Consider the following 22927-nt stretch of genomic DNA (forward strand, 5'->3'; position numbering starts at 1 on the left):
TCATAGTAATTAGTGATAGCTAACATTTTACTGAGTGTTTACTATATGCCAGGTCCTGTTCTGAGAAGAACAGACTAGACAGACAAGGGCCATGGGTCCCCAGGAAGTCTCTCATATTGTTAAGGGAATCACTGACTGAAACCACCTGCCCTGGCCAGGCCCAAGAGTACCACCTGCAGGAGTTCTCTTACAACAGGAGGTCCTGGTAAGGAATGCAGAACTAACAAGCTACCAGCACCCAGAAGAATTCGGGAAAGGTCAAAAGGAGACCAGGAAGGACCCTGAGTCAGAATGATTGGCCAGAGACAACCCGGAAACTAACCCCATCACCATAAAACCTGAGACTGCGAGCCACGTGGCAGAGCGGTCCTCCTCGGTTCCCTTACCCTGCTGCTCTGCACCCGGGCGCCTCTCCCCAATAAAGTGTCTTGCTCTGTCAGCATGTGTGTCTCCTCGGACAATGCATGTCCGAGTGTCGAAGGCATCCCCCTTCCAGGGCCAGCACTCTACCACGTGCCTGGTCACCTCGCTCGGCTCCACCACACTGGCCTCCTCCAGACGCTCCTCGCACTGGACAAACTCAGTCCCCTCCACAGCCCTTGTGGGCGCCATCCCCTCTGCCCAGCGCCCCTTTGCCCAGACACCTACGGGGCTCACTCCCTCGCCTGCCCCCTCACCTCCCTGCTCAGGCACCACCACCTCAGTGACATCCTTCCTGACACTGCTACTTAAAATCTGGGGCCTACCATAGTGCCTGGTACACAAGCAGACATTCAGCAAATGCTTGTTTAACCCACACGTGCTTAGCAGGTGGCAAGGTGCCCTTTGGAACTGGGTCCCCCAGGCCAGCCTCCTGAGCTGCTGACATCCTTAACAGTCCTGCACTCCGAGGAGACTGGGGTAAGGGCACCCCAGATGACGACACAGCAAGGCAAAAGCCCTGAGATGACAAGGTGCTTGGAGAAGGGTGGAAAATCAGCTGTGTGGCTTGAAGCAAACGTGTGAGGGTGTGAGAGGTGAGGCCAGGTAGGCGGGCAGGTCTGAGGGAGCCTGTGGGTAATGCAGGGAATCTGGGAGGCTGGGATTTTACTCTGAACCACAGGAGACTGACAGGACCTGCAGCGGGTTTTTAACACGTCCCTTCTAGCCCTTACTGGTAAAACAGACGGTTCAGGAACCCGAGATGAGGCCGTGGAGATGGAGTGGTCTTGACACCCACCCAGTCATTGAGCTGTCGGGGGCGTATACAGAGCTCCCGCGTCCTGAGCCGGCCAAGGGACTGGTGGGCAGAGTCCGGCGAGGCCCCGCCCAGACTTCCTGAACCACTCCCCCTTCTCCTGGAGAGAGGAAGGGCACGACCCCCACCCCCAATGACTCCTGTGGCACAGACTCAGCCGGGGAGTTGGAGGATGCTCCGCAAACGTCGCCTTTATTTCCGGGCGGCACTTGAAGGAAGGTGGGGCCGGGTGGGTCCTACTGGCCTAGGGGGGCGTCAGGGCCAGCTCCGCCGGCGGCGCCAGGTCGCCCTCGCTTGGGAGCTGGGGGCCGTCCTGCGGGGGCTGAGAGTCAGGCTTTGGGGCCCTGGCGCCCGCCCACGCTGACCCGCGCCGCCCTTTCCCTGTCCCCACCGCCCCGAGGACGCCCTGCACCCGCACACCCCCCTCTCAGAGGGGCTCCGGATCCCAGATCCCGCCCGCTGTGTCTCGGCCCGTCTTGCCTCCATCCCGGGCTCTCTACCTCTCCGGCCTGGTCCTCTGGGGTGGTCTGAGTCTGGGCGGGGACCTGCCCCCCGAGTTTCTCCAGCTCCGCCTTCAGCCTGCGGAGAAGGGTCAGAGGAGAGGAGGAAGAGAGAGGGAGTGTGGAGGGGGCACAGGGAGGAAGCGACTGATACTCTGAGCCCTGAAGACTGCCCGCGGAGGCCCCGCCCTTCTGGGAGGGGCAGAAGGGGAGGTGTTGGCGGGGCGGACCTCGGGCCCCCCCTCCTCCTTTCCCCTCTTACCCGTCTTTCTCTGCCGGGGCGCTCTGGACCTCGGGCGGCGAGCGCAGCCGCCTCTCCACCGTCTCCAGCTTTGCCCGCGCCTGCCTCTCTGCGGGTGGGCGGGGCGTCATGGGCGGGGCCGGGAGCTCCCGCCTGCCGCCCCGGCTCCTACCCCACCCCGCGCAGGAGTCCCACCTTCGGTGAGCAGCTGCTCCTTGCTGCTCTGCAGGGCACGGATCTCCCAGGCCAGTCGCTGCTTCAGCATCTGTGAAGAGAGAGAGGAGCCCTGTCCGTCCAGCTGTCCTCCTGGCCCCTCCTCCTTCGCGCCTCTCGGAAAGTCCTTACTTGAATTAGGGCGTTCATTCATTCATTCAGCTCTCCGTTAATTCAGTGTGCAGCTTCTGCTGTGGCCGGGCGCTGGCATAGATGCTCTCCCCCTTAATCACTCCCCATGTCCCCGTGTACCTTAAACCTCATCTCTTCCCACTGTCTCATCCCCCAGCCTCACTGTTTGCTCTTCCTCAAATACCCCAGGCACAGTTCAGCCTCCCCGGGACATTGGCACTCAGATACCCGCATGGCTTCCTCACTTCCTTCGTGTCTGTGTTCAAATGACACCTGCTCAGACAGGACTTCCCCACTGGCGTTACATGATCTATCTACTTATTTTCTTGTTTAGAGTCTGGGTATGCATCTCCTTGCTCCTAACCAACTTGGGGACAGCAAAGACTTGGCCCCTTTGGAATGCTGTTGGACACATCCAGAGACATGGGTTGAACGAAGGAATGCCCTGAACATGTCTGTCTGGTTCGGAGTTCCCATTTGCCACTGCAGGATAAGCACTGTAGGCAAGCAGGAGGGAAGCACGATCAGCAATGGCTGCTGCAACACTCTGGGCAATGGACGCTGGCTGTGGCAGTGGGGGATTATGAGATGTGGTTGGGTTTAAGGTAGAAGCTGAAGGACTGAGTAGAGGCGGTGAGAGGAAGAAAAGAGTCAAGGACTACCCCTCGGCATTGGGCCTGAGCAGTAGGCGGACCCTGGGCTGATCAGCAGAGACACTGAAGCCAGGGGAGGAGTGGCCTTGGTTGAGGCAATGATAATGGCTCACGTGGAATTCCCAGGGGTCCTTGTGCTGGCCTGTCAAATCCTCCAGACGTTCTTCCACGTGCAACCTAGGGGCCGACATCCAGGAATGAGAAAACACATGCTAGGACTGACACCCAGCCTGGCCCAGTCTGGGGGTTTCTCATTCATAGGCCTTCAGATCTTTGCCTGGTGGTCCCTTGCTAGGAGCCCCTTTATGGGCTTTTTCCTCCAAGCCTTGCTTCCAACAGCACCACTTCCAACAAACTCTCCCTCATGCAAGCCCCACTCCCATTCCCCACACCGCGCCACCCCAGGCCTTAGACCCAGGGTTACCCCGGCTTCCTCTGTCCTTGACTCTCTGTGATCTGAGAGTTATGGATAGAAATTTGTTCCATGTGCTCCGCCAACATGTACTTCCTGGGAAAGGCAAGAGAACCCTCAGTTATATTCTCTGAATGAGCCCCCACTCCTTCCAGCAGGAGAGGGGCTGGGAGTCCTCATTCTCCTTTCCTCTGAGCAAATGTGAACCTTCATAGGCCTCTCTTGACACTATCACCCTGTCCATTCTGTCCCCCATCAAACCATGCCTTCCCAAGAAACCTTTGTGAAGGGTACAGTAGTTTAGTTTCATAAATTATAAAGTCCTAGATTGAGGCCTGGATCTGCTATTCCACTGTGATTTGGACAAGTTATTTAACCTCTCTGGGTCTCAGTTTCCTCATATGTAAAATGGTGGTACTGTCATTGCGAGGATTAGTTGATAAATGAACATAAACTGCTCATCAGACAGTGGTAGGTGTGGTGTGGTTAAGCATATATACACTTTAACTAACTATCATCAAGTTTTACCACATTATTAAAATCATGATGTGCCAGTATTTGAGACTTCTGGTCACAAGAATGTAAAGGTTCAAAGGATGGAGAGATAGATGGATAGATGGCTGGATGGACAGTGAACTGGATGGGTGAATGGTAGGCTGGAGAGAGGATGTCTGGTTAGAGAAATGATGAGTGGAGGGGTGATGGATGGATGGAGAAATAAAGGAAAGATTGTCAGAAGGATGGATAGCTGTCTGGATGGATGGTTGGGGAGAGAAATGAACGGTTAAATGGATGATTGGAAAGGTGGAGAGAAGATGAATGAACGATTGGATGGGTGAAAGATGATTAGATGGAAGGCTGGAGAGATAATGGCTGTCTGTCTGGATGAAGAGTTGGATAGTTGGATAGATGTATGTATGGATGAGTGGGACAGTGGGTGGATGGGTGGGTAGATGGATGGCTGGGGTCATAAATGAGTAGACAGATAAACAAATGAATGGATGGCAGAAGAGCTGGCTAACCAATAGGGGAAGACTTAGAATAATACTAATGGGTGAAATTTATTTGATAAAGAAACTAGCAATGAATGATTAAATGAGTTCATTTTAACACCACCACTTAATACTAACGATGAGCAGGGGTGTCTCTTGTCTAGCCACTCGATTTTATAGAAAGGGAAAGTGAGGAGTGTGTGTCCAAGATTTATTTTCCCTAGCTCTTGCCCACTCCTCCCTCGGGCTGGGGAAAAAGGCGGGGAAGAGCTGGGCAGGACCTCTTACCTGTGAGCCTCACTTTCCTTCCTTTGGCAGTGCAGCTGGAGGGTCCTCAGTGCCTCTGTGGGAGGAGGAACCGAGGGGCTTTGTGAGAGCTCTTGAGAACTCAGGGCTGGGTAGAAGCAAGGGGCCTCGCATCATGCTGGGCATTGGAGGGCACTGAGGGACTTCAGTGCTTACTCCGAGTCAGATGGCAGCCAAGGGAGAGATCTGAGCAGAGAGGGGGGCCACCCTGACTCAGGTGTCAGGGGGATTCCTCTGGCTGTCTGAGAACTTCAGGCATTTGTGGGGTGATGCGGTAGAATAATGAGGACGAAGCAGCTGGTAAATACCTTGCTTTTTGCTCAAAACCTCCTCCAGGTGCACTTTCTCTCCATTCACTGGAAAACACAATGACACTTTGAGTCTCCAGGGGGCCTCATCCTGTGCCCTGACTGCAACTTCATGCAAAAGGAAGGCCCAAGGTCACAAAGAAGATATGATACAGCCTCAGGGGAGCAGCGGTATCTCCTCACCAACCGTGCACCCATCTCCCGCTGGGGACCATCCTGGTCCAGCTTTTCCCGCTTGGGGCACACATTCCCTGTAAGTGCTGAAGGAGTGAGGGGCTGCAGGGCTCCCTTGTGTACGATGTCTATGGTTTATACTGAGGGTAGAGATGATGAGAAATACAAAAGTACACCACGTCAAGTAGAAATAAAGGCTGTGAAGAAATAAATCAAGCAGGGGAGTGAGAGAAGGTGGTGGTCTATTTCTAGAGGGGGTCATCAAGGTAGACCTGTTGGGGTGAAGTTTCAGCTGACAGCTGAAAGGTGACTCGAGATAGCACGAGGCAATGTGGATTATGTAGGACGAGAACCTCTCAGGTGGACGGAACAGCCCTTGCAAAGACCCTGAGGTGTGCACAGGAACGTCCGCACTGGTCATGAGATCTCTGGGTCCCTCTTCTGGTCCCACTTACAGGAGTCCAGGTCCCTACGCAGGGCCTCCCAGAGAGCTTGGGCTTCTCCCAGTTCCTCGCTGGATTTCTTCTTTGCTGGGTCAAAAAAGGGAAGAAGACATGGTGTGAGTGCAGCCACTAGCCTTGCTATTCTCTCACAGACCATGACACTGCACACTCATCTTCAGACAACTCGGAGGGGCCTGGATCTCATAGATGAAGAAGTGGAGACTTTCAAAGCCCAGGTCCCTCTTGGGCAGCTGGCCGTCTTACATCCCGGAGCTTACCTTGCTGAAGCTCATTAATCCGGTTAATCAGGTCTTCGACCTGTGGCTCCAGGCTTCCCTCTGCAGAAGGAAAGAAAGATTGAGCCAGAGAAGGCACATGCCTGGCTGTCTAAGGCAGAAGGAGGGGGCGGGTGTTGCCACTGTGTCTCTGCTGCTATAGATCAGAATTTATTGAGTGTGCGCTGTGTCCCAGGCTCTGTAAGAACCCCTTGCAGGGCTTGCATTCTGGGTGGGAGAGATGGACACTAAACAAAGATTCATGATGTCAATGCTGGTGGCAGGAAATGCCAGGAAGGGAAATAAAGTGAAGCAATGGGCTGAAGAATGAAAGGGTAGAAGGTGCCTCTTGAGATGTGGAGAGGCCCCAAATGATGTGAAGGAAGACAGCCCTGCAGTTCTGTGGGGTGGGGAGTGTGGAGTGGGGGACATGCCAGACAGGAGGATGATGCGTGCAAAGCCCCCGCAGTGGGGCTGAGTGAGGCGCATGCCCCAAATATACGGCCAAGCGGTCTGCTGTGGCTCGTGTGGCTCTAGTGAGCTGGTGGAGAGTAGCTGGAGGCCAAGTGGGGAAGTGGAAGTGGCAGGTCGCCCAGGGCCTCCTGGGATGTGGTAGAGACTTCTACATGGAGATCTGAATGCGGTGGGAGACAAGGGAGACGCCCCTGCCCCCCATGAAAAGGCTGGCGGGTGGGTTGTCGCTTCTGTCCACCTGGACTCTGGTGCTGACCTCATATGAGATATGGGGAAAATGCCACTTTTCATTATGACAGCTATCAAGTTCTCCAATGACAGGGAGATCAACTGTCTCTTTAGGGCGTCATCGCTAACATCTCACATTCCGAATTTCAGTGCTCCGTATGGGGAAGTCCTCCTTGTGTCTCTCTGGCTTCAAGGTTGGAAGCACAGGGTTGAGATAAAAATCTGCCCAACCCTCGCTGGGTCTCACTACCAGCCTATGAGACACTCTGGAGTTAAGTTCAAGTTCTGGATTTCCAGAGGCCACCACCTTCATCTCCTGTGGCTTCCAGGAGACTGAGTGCTCTCTGAGGTACTGATTATGATACAAATCCCTGGGGTCTTTGTTTTACTGGAGACGGGCAGAGTCACTGCATTTTCAATCACGCAATTCCCCTACCTAAGTTTAGTCTAGGCAGCAGCTCCAATGTACTTTCGCATGTGGCCACAGAGTTGGGGAAGGGGAGGTTCCCCTTTATTTGGAACAGACCAGTGGATTGTAGTATTTTAAGCTGCTGATGGACTGGGGGGGATCCAACCTCAAACACGGCCAGAACTCTGCCCCAGCCCTGTTGTGGGTACTGGATGCTGGCTGGCTCCCAGTCTCCCATCAACAAGCAAAGCAAGGTGCAAAGCTGTTTGCATTGCCATTTGTATATAAAAAAGGAGGGCAAAGAATACACACCCAAGAATGTATTTTTTTTAATGTCTAGAAAAATACCTAAGAATTTAAAAATAGCTGCTGCTGGCCTATGGGTCAGGGAAATGGATGGCTGGGGTGTGTGTGAGTGTGTGTGTGTGTGTGTGTGTGTGTGTGTGCATGTGTGTATGTGCGTGCATGCATATGAGTGTTGGAGGGTAGGGTTTTCTATCCCTTTATACTTCTCGAATTCTTTTTTTTTTTTTTTGGTACGCAGGTCTCTCACTGTTGTGGCCTCTCCCGTTGCGGCGCACAGGCTCCGGATGCGCAGGCTCAGCGGCCATGGCTCACGGGCCCAGCCGCTCCGCGGCATGTGGGATCTTCCTGGACCAGGGCATGAATCCATGTCCTCTGCATCTGCAGGCGGACTCTCAACCACTGCACCACCAGGGAAGCCCTACTTCTTGAATTTTGAAGTTGTGTTTTTGGTTTAAAGAATTAAATTGTATAAGAGGGAGAAAGTGCAACGGGATAATTTCCCAAGGTTGTGAGTTGAGAGGGTGGGTTTGAACCACATCTTCCTGACTCAAAACCTCAGGCTAAGCCTCAGACACGAGGAGACACATGACCTTTCTGCAGCTTCTTCACCATTTCCAGCAACTCTTCAGTCTTCTTTGAAGACTTGGTCTGACCTGTGGAGATGAAAATCAGAATTGCAGCATCCAGTGACAGTGAGAGGGGACTGAGGAAAGGTCCAAGCTAATCTGGGCAGGGAGGAAGAAAGCCTCACTGGGTTCTGAGGACACCCCTGGGCTGAACCAAAGATAGGCTGAGGGGCAGCTCTCCAGCCAGAGCAGGGTCCCTGCAGGACCCCTGTCCTTGTTTTTTTTTTTTGGCTGCACCACACAGTTTGTGGAATTTTAGTTCCTTGACCAGGGATTGAACCCAGGCCCTTGGCAGTGAAAGCATGGAGTCCTAACCACTGGACCATCAAGGAGCTCCCAGAACCCCATCTTGTGTCTCTAGGGTTGATGGCGTGTGCTAGATGAATCAGGACCCGTAATGGCCGTTTCTTCCTGAGAGGTCCAAGACCACCACAGACATCCCTTTAATGAAATTCAGATGTGAGAGAAGGGGATGCCCTTTTGCTGCTACTGCTGTTCAAAATCAGTATGAAGTTGTAAGCAATGCAGTAGGACAGAACAATTTCATATGAATTTCTTTAAAATCATTATAGGCCACAATTTGCAAATTCTTAAAGAACTGATGGGTCTAGGAAATGGTTTACTAATGGCTGCTAACATCCACGAAAGACAACTGGATATTATAAGCCTCCTGATGGAAGAACATAACACCACCTGTGAAGGATTCTGCTCCCCTCAATCCCAACCAAAAAAAAAAAAAAAAGGAAACTTCAACCTTTGTCACTTTTGCCAATGGGATAGGCAAAACCAGCATTTCATTTCAAACTTTCTGGTAGTAAATATTAAAAACTTACTCCTCTGGATCAGAAATTCCACCTCTAGATATTTTAAGGATATAATTAAGGATGGTGGGCAAGATTGTTCCATTGTTCATAATCTTAAAAGACGGAAGCAACTTAAAGTTACCTTAGTTGACTACAGTACATTCAGAGGATAAAATTCTTTGCAGCCATTAAAACTCATGTTGTAAATCAGGGGTTCTTGGGAATTCCCTGGAGGTCCAGTGGTTAGGACTCAGCACTCTCACTGCCGGGACCTGGGTTTGATCCCTGATCAGGAAACTAAGATCCCACGAGCCTCGGGGGAAAAAAACAATCAGGGCTTCTTGACCTAAGCTTATTAAATTTTGTTGAAATGTTTGGTGGTATGTTCATTTTCTTTACATCTTTTTGTCTTGTCTGAGATCTTTTACAAATTGGTATGTATTAATTTAATTTTGCATAAATCTCATTGCTTTTCTCTGGTATCATTGGTTGCTATGTCTCCTCTGGAGACTTTTATGTTCTTTAAATATTCTTAATATTTGGAATGAAATAAAAAAATTAAATCTACTTTAATAATGGAGATATTTGTGATTACTTGTTTTGTTTTTAATATTATGAAAATTTCCAAAGGCACATGGAAGTAGAGAGGATACCATGATGAACTCCAGTTTACTCAGTGTCCAGATCTGACAAGCATTAATATTTGCTTCAGCCGAAAAAAACATATTTGCTTCAGCTATGTTTTTCTTGTGCTAAAGTATTTTCAAGCAAGCCCCAGACTTCATGACATTTCATCCCTAGATACTTCATTGAGTCTCAACTAAAAAAAAAAAGTCTCAACTACTAGAAGACATTGTCTTAGATGACTCCAATCCTATAATCACACCGACAAGATTAGCAATCGTCACTAATCATCGGATCATTTATATCATAAAATGCCCACAACATATGTGGTTTCCCCTGATTGTCTCCATATGTCTTTCACAGCTGGCTTGTTGAACCATTTCTGTGAAAGCTCCGTCTGTGTTTTTCCTCTCCACTGCATGTATTTTTTTATTGCAGTATAGTTGATTTACAACGTTGTGTTAGTTTCAGGTGTACAGCAAAGTGAATCAGTTATACATATACATATATCCACTCTTTTTTTTTTAAAGATTCTTTTCCCATATAGGCCATTACAGAGTATAGAATAGAGTTTCCTGTGCTATATAGCAGGTTCTTATTAGTTATCTATTTTATATATAGTAGTGTGTATATGTCAACCCCAATCTCCCAGTTTATCCCTCCTCCCACCCTTACCCCCTGGTAACCGTAAGTTTGTTTTCTACATCCATGACTCTACCTCTGTTTTGTAAATTTGTACCCATTTGTACCTTTTTAAGATTCCACATATAAGCAACATCATACAATATTTGTCTTTCTGTGTCTGACTTACTTACTCAGTATCACAATCTCTAGGTCCATCCCTGTTGCTACAAATGGCATTGTTTTGTCCTTTTTTATGGCTGAGTAATATTTCATTTTATATGTGCACCACATCTTCTTTATCCATTCTGCTGTTGATGGACATTTAGGTTGCTTCTATGTCCTAGCTATTGCAAATAGTGAACATTGGGGAACATGTATCTTTTAGAATTATGGTTTTCTCTGGTATATGCCCTCAGAATGGGAGAAAATATTTGTAAATGAAACAACTGACAAGGGATTAATCTCCAAAATATACAAACAGCTCATGCAGCTCAATTAAAAAAAAAAAACCACAATCAAAAACGGGCAGAAGATCTAAATAGACATTTCTCCAAAGAAGACATACAGATGGCCAAAAAGCACATGAAGAGATGCTCAACATCACTATTAGAGAAATGCAAATCAAAACTATAATGACGTATCACCTCACACGAGTCAGAATGACCGTCATCCAAAAATCTACAAACAATAAATGCTGGAGAGGGTGTGGAGAAAAGGGAACCCTCTTGCACTGTTGATGGGAATGTAAATTAGTACAGTCACTATGGAGAACAGTATGGAGGTTCCTTAAAAAACTACAAATAGAACGACCATATGATCCTCTCCACTGCATTACTAGTCCTAGTCACACAGTAAGATCATAGGTGATCAGTAAATCTTTCAAATAGTCCAGCTAACATGTTGACAAAAGTTAAAAAAAATCAATGTGACAGGGCTTCCCTGGTGGCACAGTGGTTAAGAGTCCGCCTGCTGATGCAGGGGACACGGCTTCATGCCCCGGTCCAGGAAGATCCCACATGTCACGGAGCAGCTGGGCCCGTGAGCCATGGCCGCTGAGCCTGCGTGTCCGGAGCCTGTGCTCCGTAACGGGAGAGGCCACAACAACGAGAGGGCCGCGTACCAAAAAAAAAAAAAAAAATCAATGTGACAAAACAAAACAGCCTATAGAGCATGAACCCCTTTGAAACACTTTATTTTGAAATAATTTCAGATGTATTGAATACATAAAAGTTGTAGAAATAGGCCACAGGGCTATTTGCCCTTGTATCAGATTTCCCATTTGTGAGCATTACTGCACATGAATTGCAGGCATCATGACCCATTATTTAATATTTCAGTATATATTTCCTATTTATAAGGGGACTCTACCAGGTAACTGCAGTATAACCATCAAAACAGAGATGTTAATATTGACCAATATTAATGTATGATCCTCAGATGCCATTCAGCATTTTTCCTCTTGTATTTTAATATTATTTAGCACTACTTACATTTTCCTTTCTAAAAACTTACAAAAATGCTTCCACCTCTACACAGCCCCCCAAATCCAAGTCCCTTGTTGAGAGTCACCAGTTAGGCCTTTAGCCTTCAGACATTTTTCTAAGCAGCACACGTAGGGCTGTAGTTGAACTGCCTCTTCTTTTTTTTTTTTCTTTTTTTTAATCCCAACTTGCTTTTCTCTCATAAGAATATGATCTGTTTTGAAGCTCACTCTCTGTTAATGAATCACCATCTTCTCCTTTGAAAATTAATTTTAATTAAATAAATTAAATTGGAATTTTTTTCCTGCCTCTTAAGAAAAAATGTCCACTATACAGGCATTCCATAATGCATGGATATACCTAAATTTAGTCATTTCGTGATTGCTCCTGTGTTTTGCTTCCATCAACAACATTCCAATGACCCTGCTTGGTCCACACATCTGTGTATTCTAAGATTACCAAGCATGGTGAGTGAAGATATGAAAATACCAGATATATTTTTCTAAAGCCAATTTTGATGGGTTAGAAATGGTAACTTGATATGCTTTTCAACTTTCTCCATTGCTGGCGAAGTTGATCATAACTTCCTTTTTTAAAAAAATTTGATAATGTCTTTTTTTTTTTTTTAAAGCACAGTGGCAGCTACACTAAGTGCTTTATAAGGAAGATTTATTGGCATGTCTTATTTCTTGTTGAAAGCTTGCACTCAATGTGAGGCCAAAATCTAAGAGAGCTCTCAGTGTTAGTTCATTATTCATGCAGTAAAAAAATTACTGAGCACCTACTATATGCCAAGCAGGCATTGTTTCAGGTGCTGGGGAAACGGCAATAATTGGTCTGTTCTCATGAAGCTCACATCCTAAGATAGACAATATACAAGTGCATAATTATTGTCATCTGCATAGATATATCTGGAAAGATGCAATCCAATGTGCTCATTAATATGATGGTTTAAAGAGTGTGTAGGAAAGGTGGTCAGAGATAAATGAAAGGAGGGCCAAGAGTCGAAACGCTTGATACAGAGTGATGGGTACAAGGGCATTCGTCACGCTATTTCCTGTGCTTTGGTACATTTTGAAAATTTCTATAATTAAAAAAAACGCTAGTGGCGAACAGGGGATCATTGTCTTGGGAGATTTTCTTCTTTTGGCTAGACCTAAATTCCCAACTCCTTCTAGGAAAGTTTTGTCTTTCCTCTCACTGGGGTGTGTGGTGTCAATATCAACAAAATGCCCTGGAGAATTTTCTCCAAAGAAGCCGTCTGTGGGAGTGCCATTCACAATTAAGATTTAAGAGTCCATGCAAAGTGTGACATGGGCTGGGTGTGAAATGATGATATTGGGGAATTACTGTTCATTTTCTTAGCTATGGCAGCAGCTGAGTGGGTTCTGCGAGACCATCCACCCCTCTTTTGTTTGAAGAGATGCATACTGAAGTATTTAGTCTATTGTTTACTTTAAAATACGTAAGCAATATAGCCAATAAAGTTGACAGCAATTAATCGACCTGCTGAGAATATACATGTTATTTATCTGCACTTTGTTGAAGAGCTTTTTTTTTGTTTTTATAAAAGGCTTACAATTTTTCTTCTTTAAGTACCGCTATCAATGTTTCATTATTGTAAGGGCACGAAGCCTCCCTTCCTTCTACCCTGGCCACCAGAGGCCCACTTGCCCTCACTACCTTCAGCCTCCTCAAGGACTACCGGCGGCGCCACCTTGGAAGGGTCCAACTTCCCCGCCATTTTCCAACGCTCGCACGAGCGGCGCGCCTGCGCTTGGGATGATGATTGGCTTAAAAAAAAAATCACGCGAGTGGGGATAGGCTGTGCAGAGCGCACGCGTCCAGTGCGTGTCTGTGCGTCAGTTGACCAGGGTGAGGAGAAATGGGCTTTCAGCTCCCGGGAGGGGACAGCCCAGAGCCCCCGAGCAACAGTTGGCCCGCACGCGTGCACCACGAGGCCTGCAACTCCAGGTTAGAGAAAAGAAGGGCAAAACTAGGGTCTTGGTCGTTGGCGAGTGAGTGCTGCGTGCACGCATGGAAATTACAGGCAGGTCTCGCCATCTCCCTCTCTAGGATGCTTGTGTTGTGCAGGTTGTGCAAGTCTGGGACAAATGTCCATACGCTGTGTGGTGGTACGCATGCGTTGAGTCCCTCTTCGTTCACGAATCCTCACTTAACAGCCTATGAGAGGTTAGGTCTCTCCATTTCACGAGTGAGTAGAATGAGCCGTGGAAGGTAAGTGGATCTATGTAAAAATTCTGCATCTCAGCCACCACGTGAAGTCAGGTGCTTTGCCGCGGGTTACAAAGACAGGTAGGCGCTGGAGGCCATCTTCTCAATACTAGCAGCAGCCAGCACTGAGGGGGGCCGTTTTTGACTGGGTAAAGGTGACGAACGTGAAGCACAAAGGAATGTCCTTATGGGGGTCGGTTTTAGGCTTTTTATATGCAGTTTTTTTCTTTAAAATATCTTCAGGCCGTTTCTGGGCACAGGCTGGTCCTGCATTCCAATTCCAGAACCCCCGTGGGCCACCGAAGGAGACCCTGGCCAGCCCTGGACCCTCAGGGCTGAGATCCCGTGGGGGAGGCAAACCCCTGATGCAGGACGGAGGGTGTGGTGCCCAGGACTGGAGGAGACGGTCCCTGATAGAGGTTGCAACATCATCCAAGTGAAGGAGGTGTGGCAGAGGGAGGGGAAGAGGGAGTCCTACGGATTTCCCCAGCGGTGGAGGGGCAGAAGGGGGCTGGGGAAGCAGCCTGCTCACCTGTGTGCAGTCACACTGCCACCCATGGCTCATGTGTGGGCAGCCCCCCAGATCTCGCTCCACTGCCCGGGGAGACAGGGACCAGCCACAGACACCACCACCAGCAACCTCCCCCTCCCCCCCGCCCCCGGCCCATTTCCAGGGTGGAGACAGGAAGTAAAAGCCAAAGGTGGTGGTTCCCCACACGGCACAGTCTGGGAGCTCCGCCTCTCAAGGTCCAGTAAACAGGCCGTTATGGGAAGCTTGGTCCGCGAAGGCAGCTGGGGCTGCTGGGGGTGTGGAGTACTTGGGTGGGTAACGAATGAACAGACGATCCTCCTCTTTCTTCACCCAACGCAGGAGTTTGGTCACTACGAGGATGGCACCTGCCTTGGTCACCAGGGGGCTGAGGCAGGTGTACAGCTCAAATTTGGAGGTCACCTGGGGTTTGAGAGGAGACAGGGTCAGCTGGGCCGGAGCTGGCCATGCCCGGTGCGGTCCACCCCACCCTAGCCCCATACCGGTCCCATTTGGAAGGTGCACCTGGCAGCAGCTCCTCCTTGGAGGTCACTGGGCTAAAGTGGGTAAGCTGATGCTATCGTATCATGAGTGGGCCAAGGGATGAGCGAGATCTAGTGGCTTTAGCTGGGTGATGCTGGCTGTGTGTGTGTGTATGTACACTCTCTGGACCTCAGTTCACTCATGTGTGCACTGGGGATGGTGACAACAATGCTTAATGTTTAATGAGCAATGGTTGTATACAAAGTCCTGTTCTAAGCGCCACACACCTGTTTTTATCATCTGTAGCCTGGGCAAAATAGGAGGATTAACGCAATTTAATCTTCATTCCAACCTGAGAGGCTTAACCTGACCAGGTCACCAGCACCTTTCCACATCACCTCTCTCTGCTCTCCCCCTCGCTCTCTCTGTTCCAGCCACTCTAGCCTCTCCTTGCTATTCCTCAAACATAACCAGGCTCAGCCTCACCTCATGGCATTTGCACAGTCCTTTCCCTCTGCCAGGTGTACTGTTCCTGGAGATACCCACACGACCTGGGACCTCCCCTCCTACGTGGATGTCATTTCCTGACCGCCCGATTTAAAATCCTGGGCCTACCAGATCTTGTTTTTGAAATACCGTCCTCCACTGAAAGGTACAAGGGCTCATTGGACAGATGGCCAATTTCAGGACTGGCACAGAGAAAGTACAAAATGAGCTTGGAATACCTTGTGCCAGAAAGTAAGAAGTGCTTAAGCAGTCACGCAGACGTGTCAAAAAGATACAGGGGCCAGTCTGGCTAAATCATGGCTCCTGCTGGCTAACTCAGAGACAATCTGAGCACACAAATAAATGAAAGGAAAAGACTTTAGCCCAATGAATTCAAGAAAATTCCATAATATAAAATTCAAAATTCAACAAATAAATAGGAGCAGGGAAAGTTCTTCCATACAGTAGAATCTCAACCAATAAATGAAGTTATGATGGAGTCAGAAAAGTAACCATCTGGCAAATACCGGAGAAACAACTGTCAAAGGCAAAAGTCAGTAATGGATATTAAAATTAGGGGATGGGGCTTCCCTGGTGGCGCAGTGGTTGAGAGTCCGCCTGCCGATGCAGGGGACACGGGTTCGTGCCCCGGTCCGGGAAGGTCCCACATGCCGCAGAGTGGCTGGGCCGGTGGCCATGGCCGCTGAGCCTGCGCGTCTGGAGCCTGTGCTCCACAACGGGAGAGGCCACAACAGTGAGAGGCCCGCATACCACAAAAAAAAAAAAAAAAAATTAGGGGATGAAAATACGGTGAAAAGAGAACACTGACATAATCACCACAAGATATTTACTAATTACAAAATCACCACAAGATATTTACTAATTACAAAGGGCAAAAACACCTAACTTTAAAGTGGAGAAACCCGGCAGCTACCACCTTAATGAAGCGACAGAAGTTAACATCATCAATGGGATACAGTGACGTTGTGGTCCTCCTGATATGAAGCAGAAAAGGACACAACATCACTTCTGTGATACACTTGCCCAAAATGCATGACCTCAATTTAGTCTTGATAAAATATTAGAAAAACCCAAGTTGAAGGACATTCTACAAACTAACTGGCTGGTACTTTCTAAAAGTGCCCAAGTCATAAAAGACAAAAAACCAACTGAGGAAATGTTCCAGAATAAACGAGGCTAGGGAGACACAGTAAACAAATCTAATATGTGATCCTGGACTGGATTCTGGACCAGTAAAAGGATATTAGTGGGACAAGTGGTGAAGTCTGAATGAGGTCTGTGGATAAGATGTGATTGTACTGATGTTAATTCCCTGATTTAATGAGTTCCTGTGGTTATGTTAACATCTGGAGAAACTACGTGAAGGACCTATTTAAAGTAACTTCTTGCAACTTCTTTGTAAGTCTAAAATTGCTTGAAAATGAAAGCTAAAGAAATTTTTTTTGATTAAATAAAATTCTCAGCCTAGAACAATGCCTGATACATAACAGGCATGCAAATAAATGATGTAATAAATATGCACTAAATAGCAGAATCTAGGGGAAAGTGCCGTTTCCCGTGGGGTCACATGACCAAACGCCCTGAAGCTGACCTTGAATAGACCCATAGGAAGTGAGGACAGGAGCCCTGAGGAGACCCCAGGGAAGGATACCCCAGGTGGAAGGCACAGCAGGGGACCAAGCCTGTACTGTTCAAGAGTGCTGGGAACTCATGGCGTCAAAGCTCAACTGGTACCTGCAGACACGTGGGCGGGGCTCATGGGAAATCGGCGAGCACAGTGATGGTGGATAACGGGGCCTCTTGAAAGTCAAAGACACTCTACTGGTGGCTAATCAGGAGACACTCTACTGTAGACTGGTGGTTTGTCTACAAGTGTCAATGCATGTGTCTAAAAAGAAGAAAACTTAATTTCTGTTTTATGTGAAGAACAAATTCAAATTTGGCACTTTTGTGTTTTAAGTGCCTAAGAATGGAAAGAGATAATTAAAGAGTATTAAAGAAATTTAAGATCATGAACTGGGAGAGTCCTAGGCATAACTGCTAAGAATCTTGGAAACAAAAAGAAGTTGAGTGTCTGTCATGCAGTTTCCTTAAGCTACAGTGAACACCATCTTCTCTCTGGAAGAAGACAGAAACAAGGAGCAACTGTGCATGGTAATTTTCACTAAATTCTTCTAAGAATATTTACCTTGTTTACAACTGGATTCATTTATTCCTTCTAGTATTGACTGGAATACTCCAGTCAGATACAGGAATTTTTTGTGTAACTGTAATTTCAAAAATTTCCACATGATGGCAGAAGATCCTAATATCTGGAAACACGTTATTGAATGAAATTCAGAAAACTCTGTATTTCAATTTTACCTGAAATAGTATGCGTCTTTCCATATTTCTGCTAGTAATTTTCACACTTGTATTGTCTGATAGAGACAGTTACTGCTACTTAGAACATTTAAAATGTTTTCAGTAATTTTAAAATTTTAAAAATAAATTTGTTTTTCCAGAAAAAAACCCAAAAAACCACCAGACTCTCTACTGGTTGTTTCTCTGGTATTTACCAGATGGTTACTGTTGACCGAGGGAACGGTCAACAGAATGATGGAACTAAAGGTTCTGGGCACTGCAACTGCTGGGTTTCACAGACACACGGAGTGGCCAGGACACTTCTGGAGGCACAACCGCAGCCCAGGCCAAGGCGTGGTGCACTTGAAGGAGGCCGTCACAGCTGGAGGGGATACAGGGGAGGGAAAGAAGGCTTGAAGTGGGGCAGTTAACTCCTTCAGAGCCCCCCACTCAACTCACCCAGGCCAGCAGCGTCTCCTTCTCAGCCACGTGGTAAATGAGGCGCAGGGGCCGGGAGGTGTTGTGGAGGCGCGCGTGCAGGCGGTGGTACAGGTCGGACAGGCGCTGTCGCTCCTCCTGTCTGCTGTATGGGGCCTCCAGCTCGGGGCTGCAGTGATGGACGGTGGTGGGGGACAAGGTCAGTCTAGGGCTTTCTTGGCTGGCCTATCTCCCCTCAGTCTAGGGAGTTAAGTTAGGAGCTGAGCCTCCCCCATTAGACTGGAGGCTTCACAGGGCCTAAGCTCCCCATCAGACTCGGGGATTCCTTGAGTCCTGGGGCCCTCCTCTCCATTAGAACAGGGGAATTCTCGAGGCTGCTGGCTGAGCCTCCCGCATCGGGCAGGCCCATTCTATTGCATCTCTCTAGAGCATGGCTGGCTCTCTCTCCAGACTCATGTCTAAGAGTTGCCGAACCTTCCACTTAGATAAGCCTTCCCACCGGGCCACTTGCCTGCAGGGTAGGGGCCCACCTGGTAAACTGGGGCAGCTGGCGGTGATGGTCGGGGATGTCCAGTGGCTTATAGAGGAAGTGCCGGAGGCCGGCGGCCTCCACAGCCTGCACACTGTAGGCCGAGGCACCGGCCGATGGGGTGTTGGAGAAGCTGGCAGCTTCCCTGAGGGTGCGCATGGCCCCAAGGGAGTGCATGCCGTCCTCGACCAGGCGCCGGCAGGTGGCCATGTCGTGGAAGGCCTCGGGGTCGGTGCCGAGCAGCAGCAGGCAGACAGGCAAGGCGTCCAGGCGGGCCACGTAGGCGTAAAAGAAACCATCGGGATTGAAGCGGGGCAGGCACACAGGCGCCCAGGCCTCGCCCGCTGCAAAGGCCGGTGCCCCCACCCAGTCCAGCAGCAACTGCAGGTCGGCTGGGTCCAGCCGGCACTCGGCCAGCACAGTCCGCTCCTGGGCTGCTGTCACCAGGCGACCGCCAACCGCCAGCACTGAGAGGGCCAGGCCAGGCGCCGTGCAACGTCGGAGCAGCGCACCCAGCGCATCCCGCAGCGGGCGAGCGAGAGGGACGCAGCGCACGGCGCCCAGCAGCAGGGCACCCGGGTCCCGCTCCACACTGTCCAGAAGCCGGTCTAGAGTGCGCTCCGAGCCGGCCAGCAGGCGGCGGAGGTCGTAGTTCTGCTTGCGCGCGAAGATGCGGGCCACGCTGGCACGCGTCAGGGTGCTCACGATCTGTGCGTGCACGGCCATAAGCTCCCCCCGCAGCTGTGCTACTGACTGAGGCGTCCTTGACACGGCCACCAGCAGCAGTGGGCCCTGCTGCAGGAACACCAGCTTGTGGTCCTCTGGGGGAGGGAAGGGGCGGGGGTAGAGATGCGTCAGTGGTGACAAGACGGGCTCAGGTGGGGCTCTTCCACCCTTCCCCAGAAGGCATACACTCCTGGTCCAAGCCCACACGGTCACTCTAGGGACACAGCACTAAGGTAAGGACAAACTGGGGGAGTTTGGACATTTGCAGGGACACGATGGGATGGTCAGGGAATCAGGCACACAGCATGGAGTGAGGAAGATGCGGCAAGGACTAACAGAGCTAGAGAGGCACCAACTCAGCCCAACAGCCCCCAAACCCACCCTCTTAGGCAAGAAGGAAATATCCAGCCAGTTACTTAGATCCCAGTGAGTTAATCACTCAGAACCCATCAGGGCCAACAGACAGACAGACGCCTGGCCAGCCTCCACACACACTGACTCACTCCTAACTAGCTGGATAGTCCCCCAGGCAGCCAGCCAGACAGAAAGACCTACTGCTGGACAGACAGCCACAGTCCCAGTCACCATCACCTGTTCTGCCTCCTGCCCCTTTGCTCACCAGCATAGATGGCGCGAATGGCATCTCCTGCACTCTGCACAAAGGACACGAGAGCTGTCATCACACCCATGGTAGTTGACAATGCCTCCACGCTACCATACCGCGAGTAGATGGGCTTGCCAGCCTCACTCAGCACAAACACGTGCTTCCGCTTGCTGCGCCAGTCCTCGTCACTGGGGTCCCCGCCCTGGCCCCCTGAGCCACTCTCAGGGCCGCCCACGGGACTGTTCTCAGAGGCTGCCGGACCCCAGAGCCCATAGGTGCATGATGGAGCCTCGGACTGGAGCAGCAGGCCGGGTGGCTGGTCCTTGGTCTCGGATCCTGAAAGGGAGCCCCTGGTGAGTCATCTGCCTGTGGACTCCCATTAACCCCATGTGCCCACAGACCAACCAAATCCCTAGCAGCCCTGCAATGACCCCCTGCTGCTGACACAGTCCTCCAGGTGTCTCCTCTGCCCCTCAATGACATCCACTAACACTTACGTTTCAACGATCCCCCTAAAAGTCCAATAATCCCATCTCACTGTCATTACTGAACCCTTTATATCCCTACAGACTAATTATTCCCCTTTCAATGACTGCCATTCCGAAGTCTTCAAAGCACTCCACTGCCTCCGAATGAGTATCAATATCTTCATCTTCAATGATTTCCCCCATTAGTCTCGGACCCCTCATTTATTTTCCTGGTGTCTACTCACCCCTCAATAGCTACCATTACATCTATTAACATCTGTGTCTTTGAATGTGCCCCTCACCACCCTAACCCCTTATTTATTCTCACTGATGTCCACTGATCCTCATGACCCCATTGACTCTCCCAGTCTTGGTGATGACCACTAATCCAAATTCTGCCACGATTATCCACTAACATCTGGATCTTTAGGACTCCCCTCACCCCCTATTCATTCCCACTGCTGTTCACTAACATTCCAATGACCCCACATTAACGTCACTAATACCTGGGTCTTCAATGACCTTCAATGACTGCCCCGACCCACAATTTAATCTACTCCATGTCCACTGCATTCCCAAGAATGACCACCGTTAACCACCTCTACTAACATCCAAGACTTCCAGTGACCTCCACTGACTCCCCTGACTTTTATTCTCATTGATATGACTTCCCTTTATTCTCACTGTTATCCACTCCCCTCCCTACAATAACCACCATAACATCCACTAACACACAGGACTTTAATGATCTCTGTTGCCCTTCACCATGACCATCATTAACATTCACCAATGAAATCCACAATTTCATTGCCCTCTACTGACTACCCTCCCATTTATTTTAGTTGATGTCCACTGATCCCCAGTGACAGCCAGTGTTATCCACTGGCAAACTATATATCAGTACTTTCCTCATAAAATCCCAATGACCTCATATTCCCTCATTTTCTCATTGACAGTCCCCAAGTACCTACTCCCAATACTTGCCAACAAGCTCTCAAAGACGCCCTCCCCCCCCAATTACTGACTAATTTTCAGTGAAGTGTACTGATCCTTCCCAATGACCCCATTAACATCCACTAATTCCGAAGTGGTCAATGAGCACTCATTCCGCAATGACTTCCGCTGATCCTCCACTCTATACCTTTACACGTACACCAGAGTCTTCAAAGATCTTCCTACTGGTCCTCTGACTCCCCAGATAATTTCACTGATGTCCACTGTCTCCCCATCAATGATCATCATTAACGTCCACTAAGATCTGGTTCCTTAAAGACTCCCTCCAACAACTCCCATCAACTCCTCAATGATGTAAATACTCTGAGCGCCCACTGGCCCCCACTGATCCCCTTTCCCACCTCAATGATTTAAAGACCCCAAAGGGGTCAAAGGGGGACTGACTTCTAAATAGTCCCCCTTTGACCGTATTAATATTTTTTTGGTCATTCACTGACCTTAACATCCTCAATCCCTAGTGCCCCTCTCTAACCCCAACGGATCCCTTTCTGATTCGTCCATTACCTAAATTCATACCAACTCCCCAGTGAACATCCATTGACGCCCATTCATTTCTTTTTCACTCCTCAATCATTTAAACTACAACCTGAGTACACAATGACTTCCCACTGACCCAAGCTATGGTTTAAACTACTTCCCCGAGTCCCAAAAGGCTCCCCTCTGGTCCCCCATGGACCTCCCCCAACAATAACACCCACTAGGGATTCCTTCCAAGACCCCAGTGAAGGGAATGCATACCTGTTTTCTCCACGCTCTTATCTCCAGTACCGGGTAGGTCCCTGCAAATCCCTCCACCGTCTCTAGCCTCCCCACTGGGGAACCGCATCTCCTCCAAGTCCTCCGCGTCCCCGGGGGCTGGGGCAGCAGTGCCTCCTCCGGCCTCCATCTGCACATCCCTGTGGGGGAGGGGAATGGAGAGTGACCCGCAGCAAAAGAAACTTCTTAAAAGCTGTTACTGAACCTGGCCCCCTTGTACACACTCCTGGGGCTCGTTTCCCCTCGCGTTTCAACAGGATGAGACATTCAAAAACACGACCACATACTTGCAACCTCCAACACTTTCCGAAAAGTGAGGCTCTACCGAGCCTCTGGAAATAAAGATATATAAACACCTGTTTTAACTCCGTATCTCAATTGGCCAGGTACCATTACTTCCCGCAGCCGCGGAAGCATCACACTTCCGGATGTGGCCGCTCTCCTGCCACACTTCCGGGTGCGACGCGGCTCTGAAGACACTTCCGGTTGCGGACCTTCATTCGCTCGCTGGGCCGGACCCCTCTCTCCCGCCACCCACTTGTGTTCCCTCACCGTAGAGAAGGCGCGCGCCACTCCCGGATCTACGTCGGATCTGGCCCGGAACCCAGAGCCCTTTCTGCCCTCGTTCCCACCGCACCCGCACCAGCGGCTAACAGGGGCGAGTCCGGGCCACTTCTCGTACCCAAGGTTGCCGGCGTGAGGGGAGCGCGGCTCACGTTCAGCCAATCCGGAGTACGGAGGGCGGCACTGCCTCCTTTATGGCCCAATCAAGCGAAGCCGGTCCCCTCCGACCGTTCCGCCGCTTTCCGTCGGCTTCGTATCTCCACCAATACTG

The 22927-nt window shown here is 49.7% G+C and overlaps 2 protein-coding genes across 11 annotated transcripts; both read right to left on the minus strand.

Moving 5' to 3' along the window:
• Positions 1-1187: 1187 nt before the first annotated feature.
• On the minus strand, positions 1188-13273 carry SYCE1L (synaptonemal complex central element protein 1 like). 4 transcript variants are annotated; one of them, XM_079907944.1, is made up of 12 exons: positions 13145-13273; positions 7894-7956; positions 5890-5949; positions 5624-5698; positions 4995-5042; positions 4669-4723; positions 3401-3484; positions 3090-3153; positions 2174-2243; positions 2000-2079; positions 1738-1816; positions 1188-1550 (listed from the first exon to the last, which is right to left on the minus strand). In XM_079907944.1, exons 1-12 carry the CDS (start codon positions 13203-13205, stop codon positions 1474-1476), a joined length of 816 nt encoding a protein of 271 aa, XP_079764070.1. In that variant the 5' UTR covers positions 13206-13273; the 3' UTR covers positions 1188-1473. The 4 variants fall into 4 exon arrangements, with proteins under 4 accessions (XP_079764070.1, XP_079764071.1, XP_079764068.1 ...); XM_079907945.1 differs by having other exon boundaries at positions 2000-2087; XM_079907942.1 differs by having other exon boundaries at positions 1188-1816.
• On the minus strand, positions 10162-22855 carry MON1B (MON1 homolog B, secretory trafficking associated). Of its 7 annotated transcripts, none has more exons than XM_079907935.1 (6): positions 22775-22855; positions 22075-22232; positions 19871-20191; positions 18527-19346; positions 18018-18165; positions 10162-14648 (listed from the first exon to the last, which is right to left on the minus strand). In XM_079907935.1, exons 2-6 carry the CDS (start codon positions 22220-22222, stop codon positions 14439-14441), a joined length of 1647 nt encoding a protein of 548 aa, XP_079764061.1. In that variant the 5' UTR covers positions 22223-22232; positions 22775-22855; the 3' UTR covers positions 10162-14438. The 7 variants fall into 7 exon arrangements, with proteins under 7 accessions (XP_079764061.1, XP_079764059.1, XP_079764062.1 ...); XM_079907933.1 differs by having other exon boundaries at positions 22645-22781; XM_079907936.1 differs by lacking the exon at positions 22775-22855 and adding an exon at positions 22645-22765 and having other exon boundaries at positions 22075-22222.
• Between the last annotated feature and the right edge of the window lie 72 nt (positions 22856-22927).

Source organism: Stenella coeruleoalba (assembly GCF_951394435.1).
Source record: "Stenella coeruleoalba genome assembly, chromosome: 20".
NCBI lineage: Eukaryota > Metazoa > Chordata > Mammalia > Artiodactyla > Delphinidae > Stenella > Stenella coeruleoalba.

Excerpts from the sequence above, each read along its gene's own strand:
- SYCE1L (XM_079907942.1), bottom strand. The coding sequence starts at position 13,205 with ATGGCGGGGAAGTTGGACCCTTCCAAGGTGGCGCCGCCGGTAGTCCTT. Across the intron at positions 7,957-13,144 it reads AGTCCTTGAGGAGGCTGAAG|GTCAGACCAAGTCTTCAAAG; the intron begins GTAGTGAGGGCA and ends TCATCTCCACAG. Across the intron at positions 5,950-7,893 it reads GGTGAAGAAGCTGCAGAAAG|AGGGAAGCCTGGAGCCACAG; the intron begins GTCATGTGTCTC and ends TTCCTTCTGCAG.
- MON1B (XM_079907935.1), bottom strand. The coding sequence starts at position 22,222 with ATGGAGGCCGGAGGAGGCACTGCTGCCCCAGCCCCCGGGGACGCGGAG. Across the intron at positions 19,347-19,870 it reads CATTCGCGCCATCTATGCTG|AGGACCACAAGCTGGTGTTC; the intron begins GTGAGCAAAGGG and ends TCCCTCCCCCAG. Across the intron at positions 18,166-18,526 it reads CAGCTGCCCCAGTTTACCAG|CCCCGAGCTGGAGGCCCCAT; the intron begins GTGGGCCCCTAC and ends CCATCACTGCAG.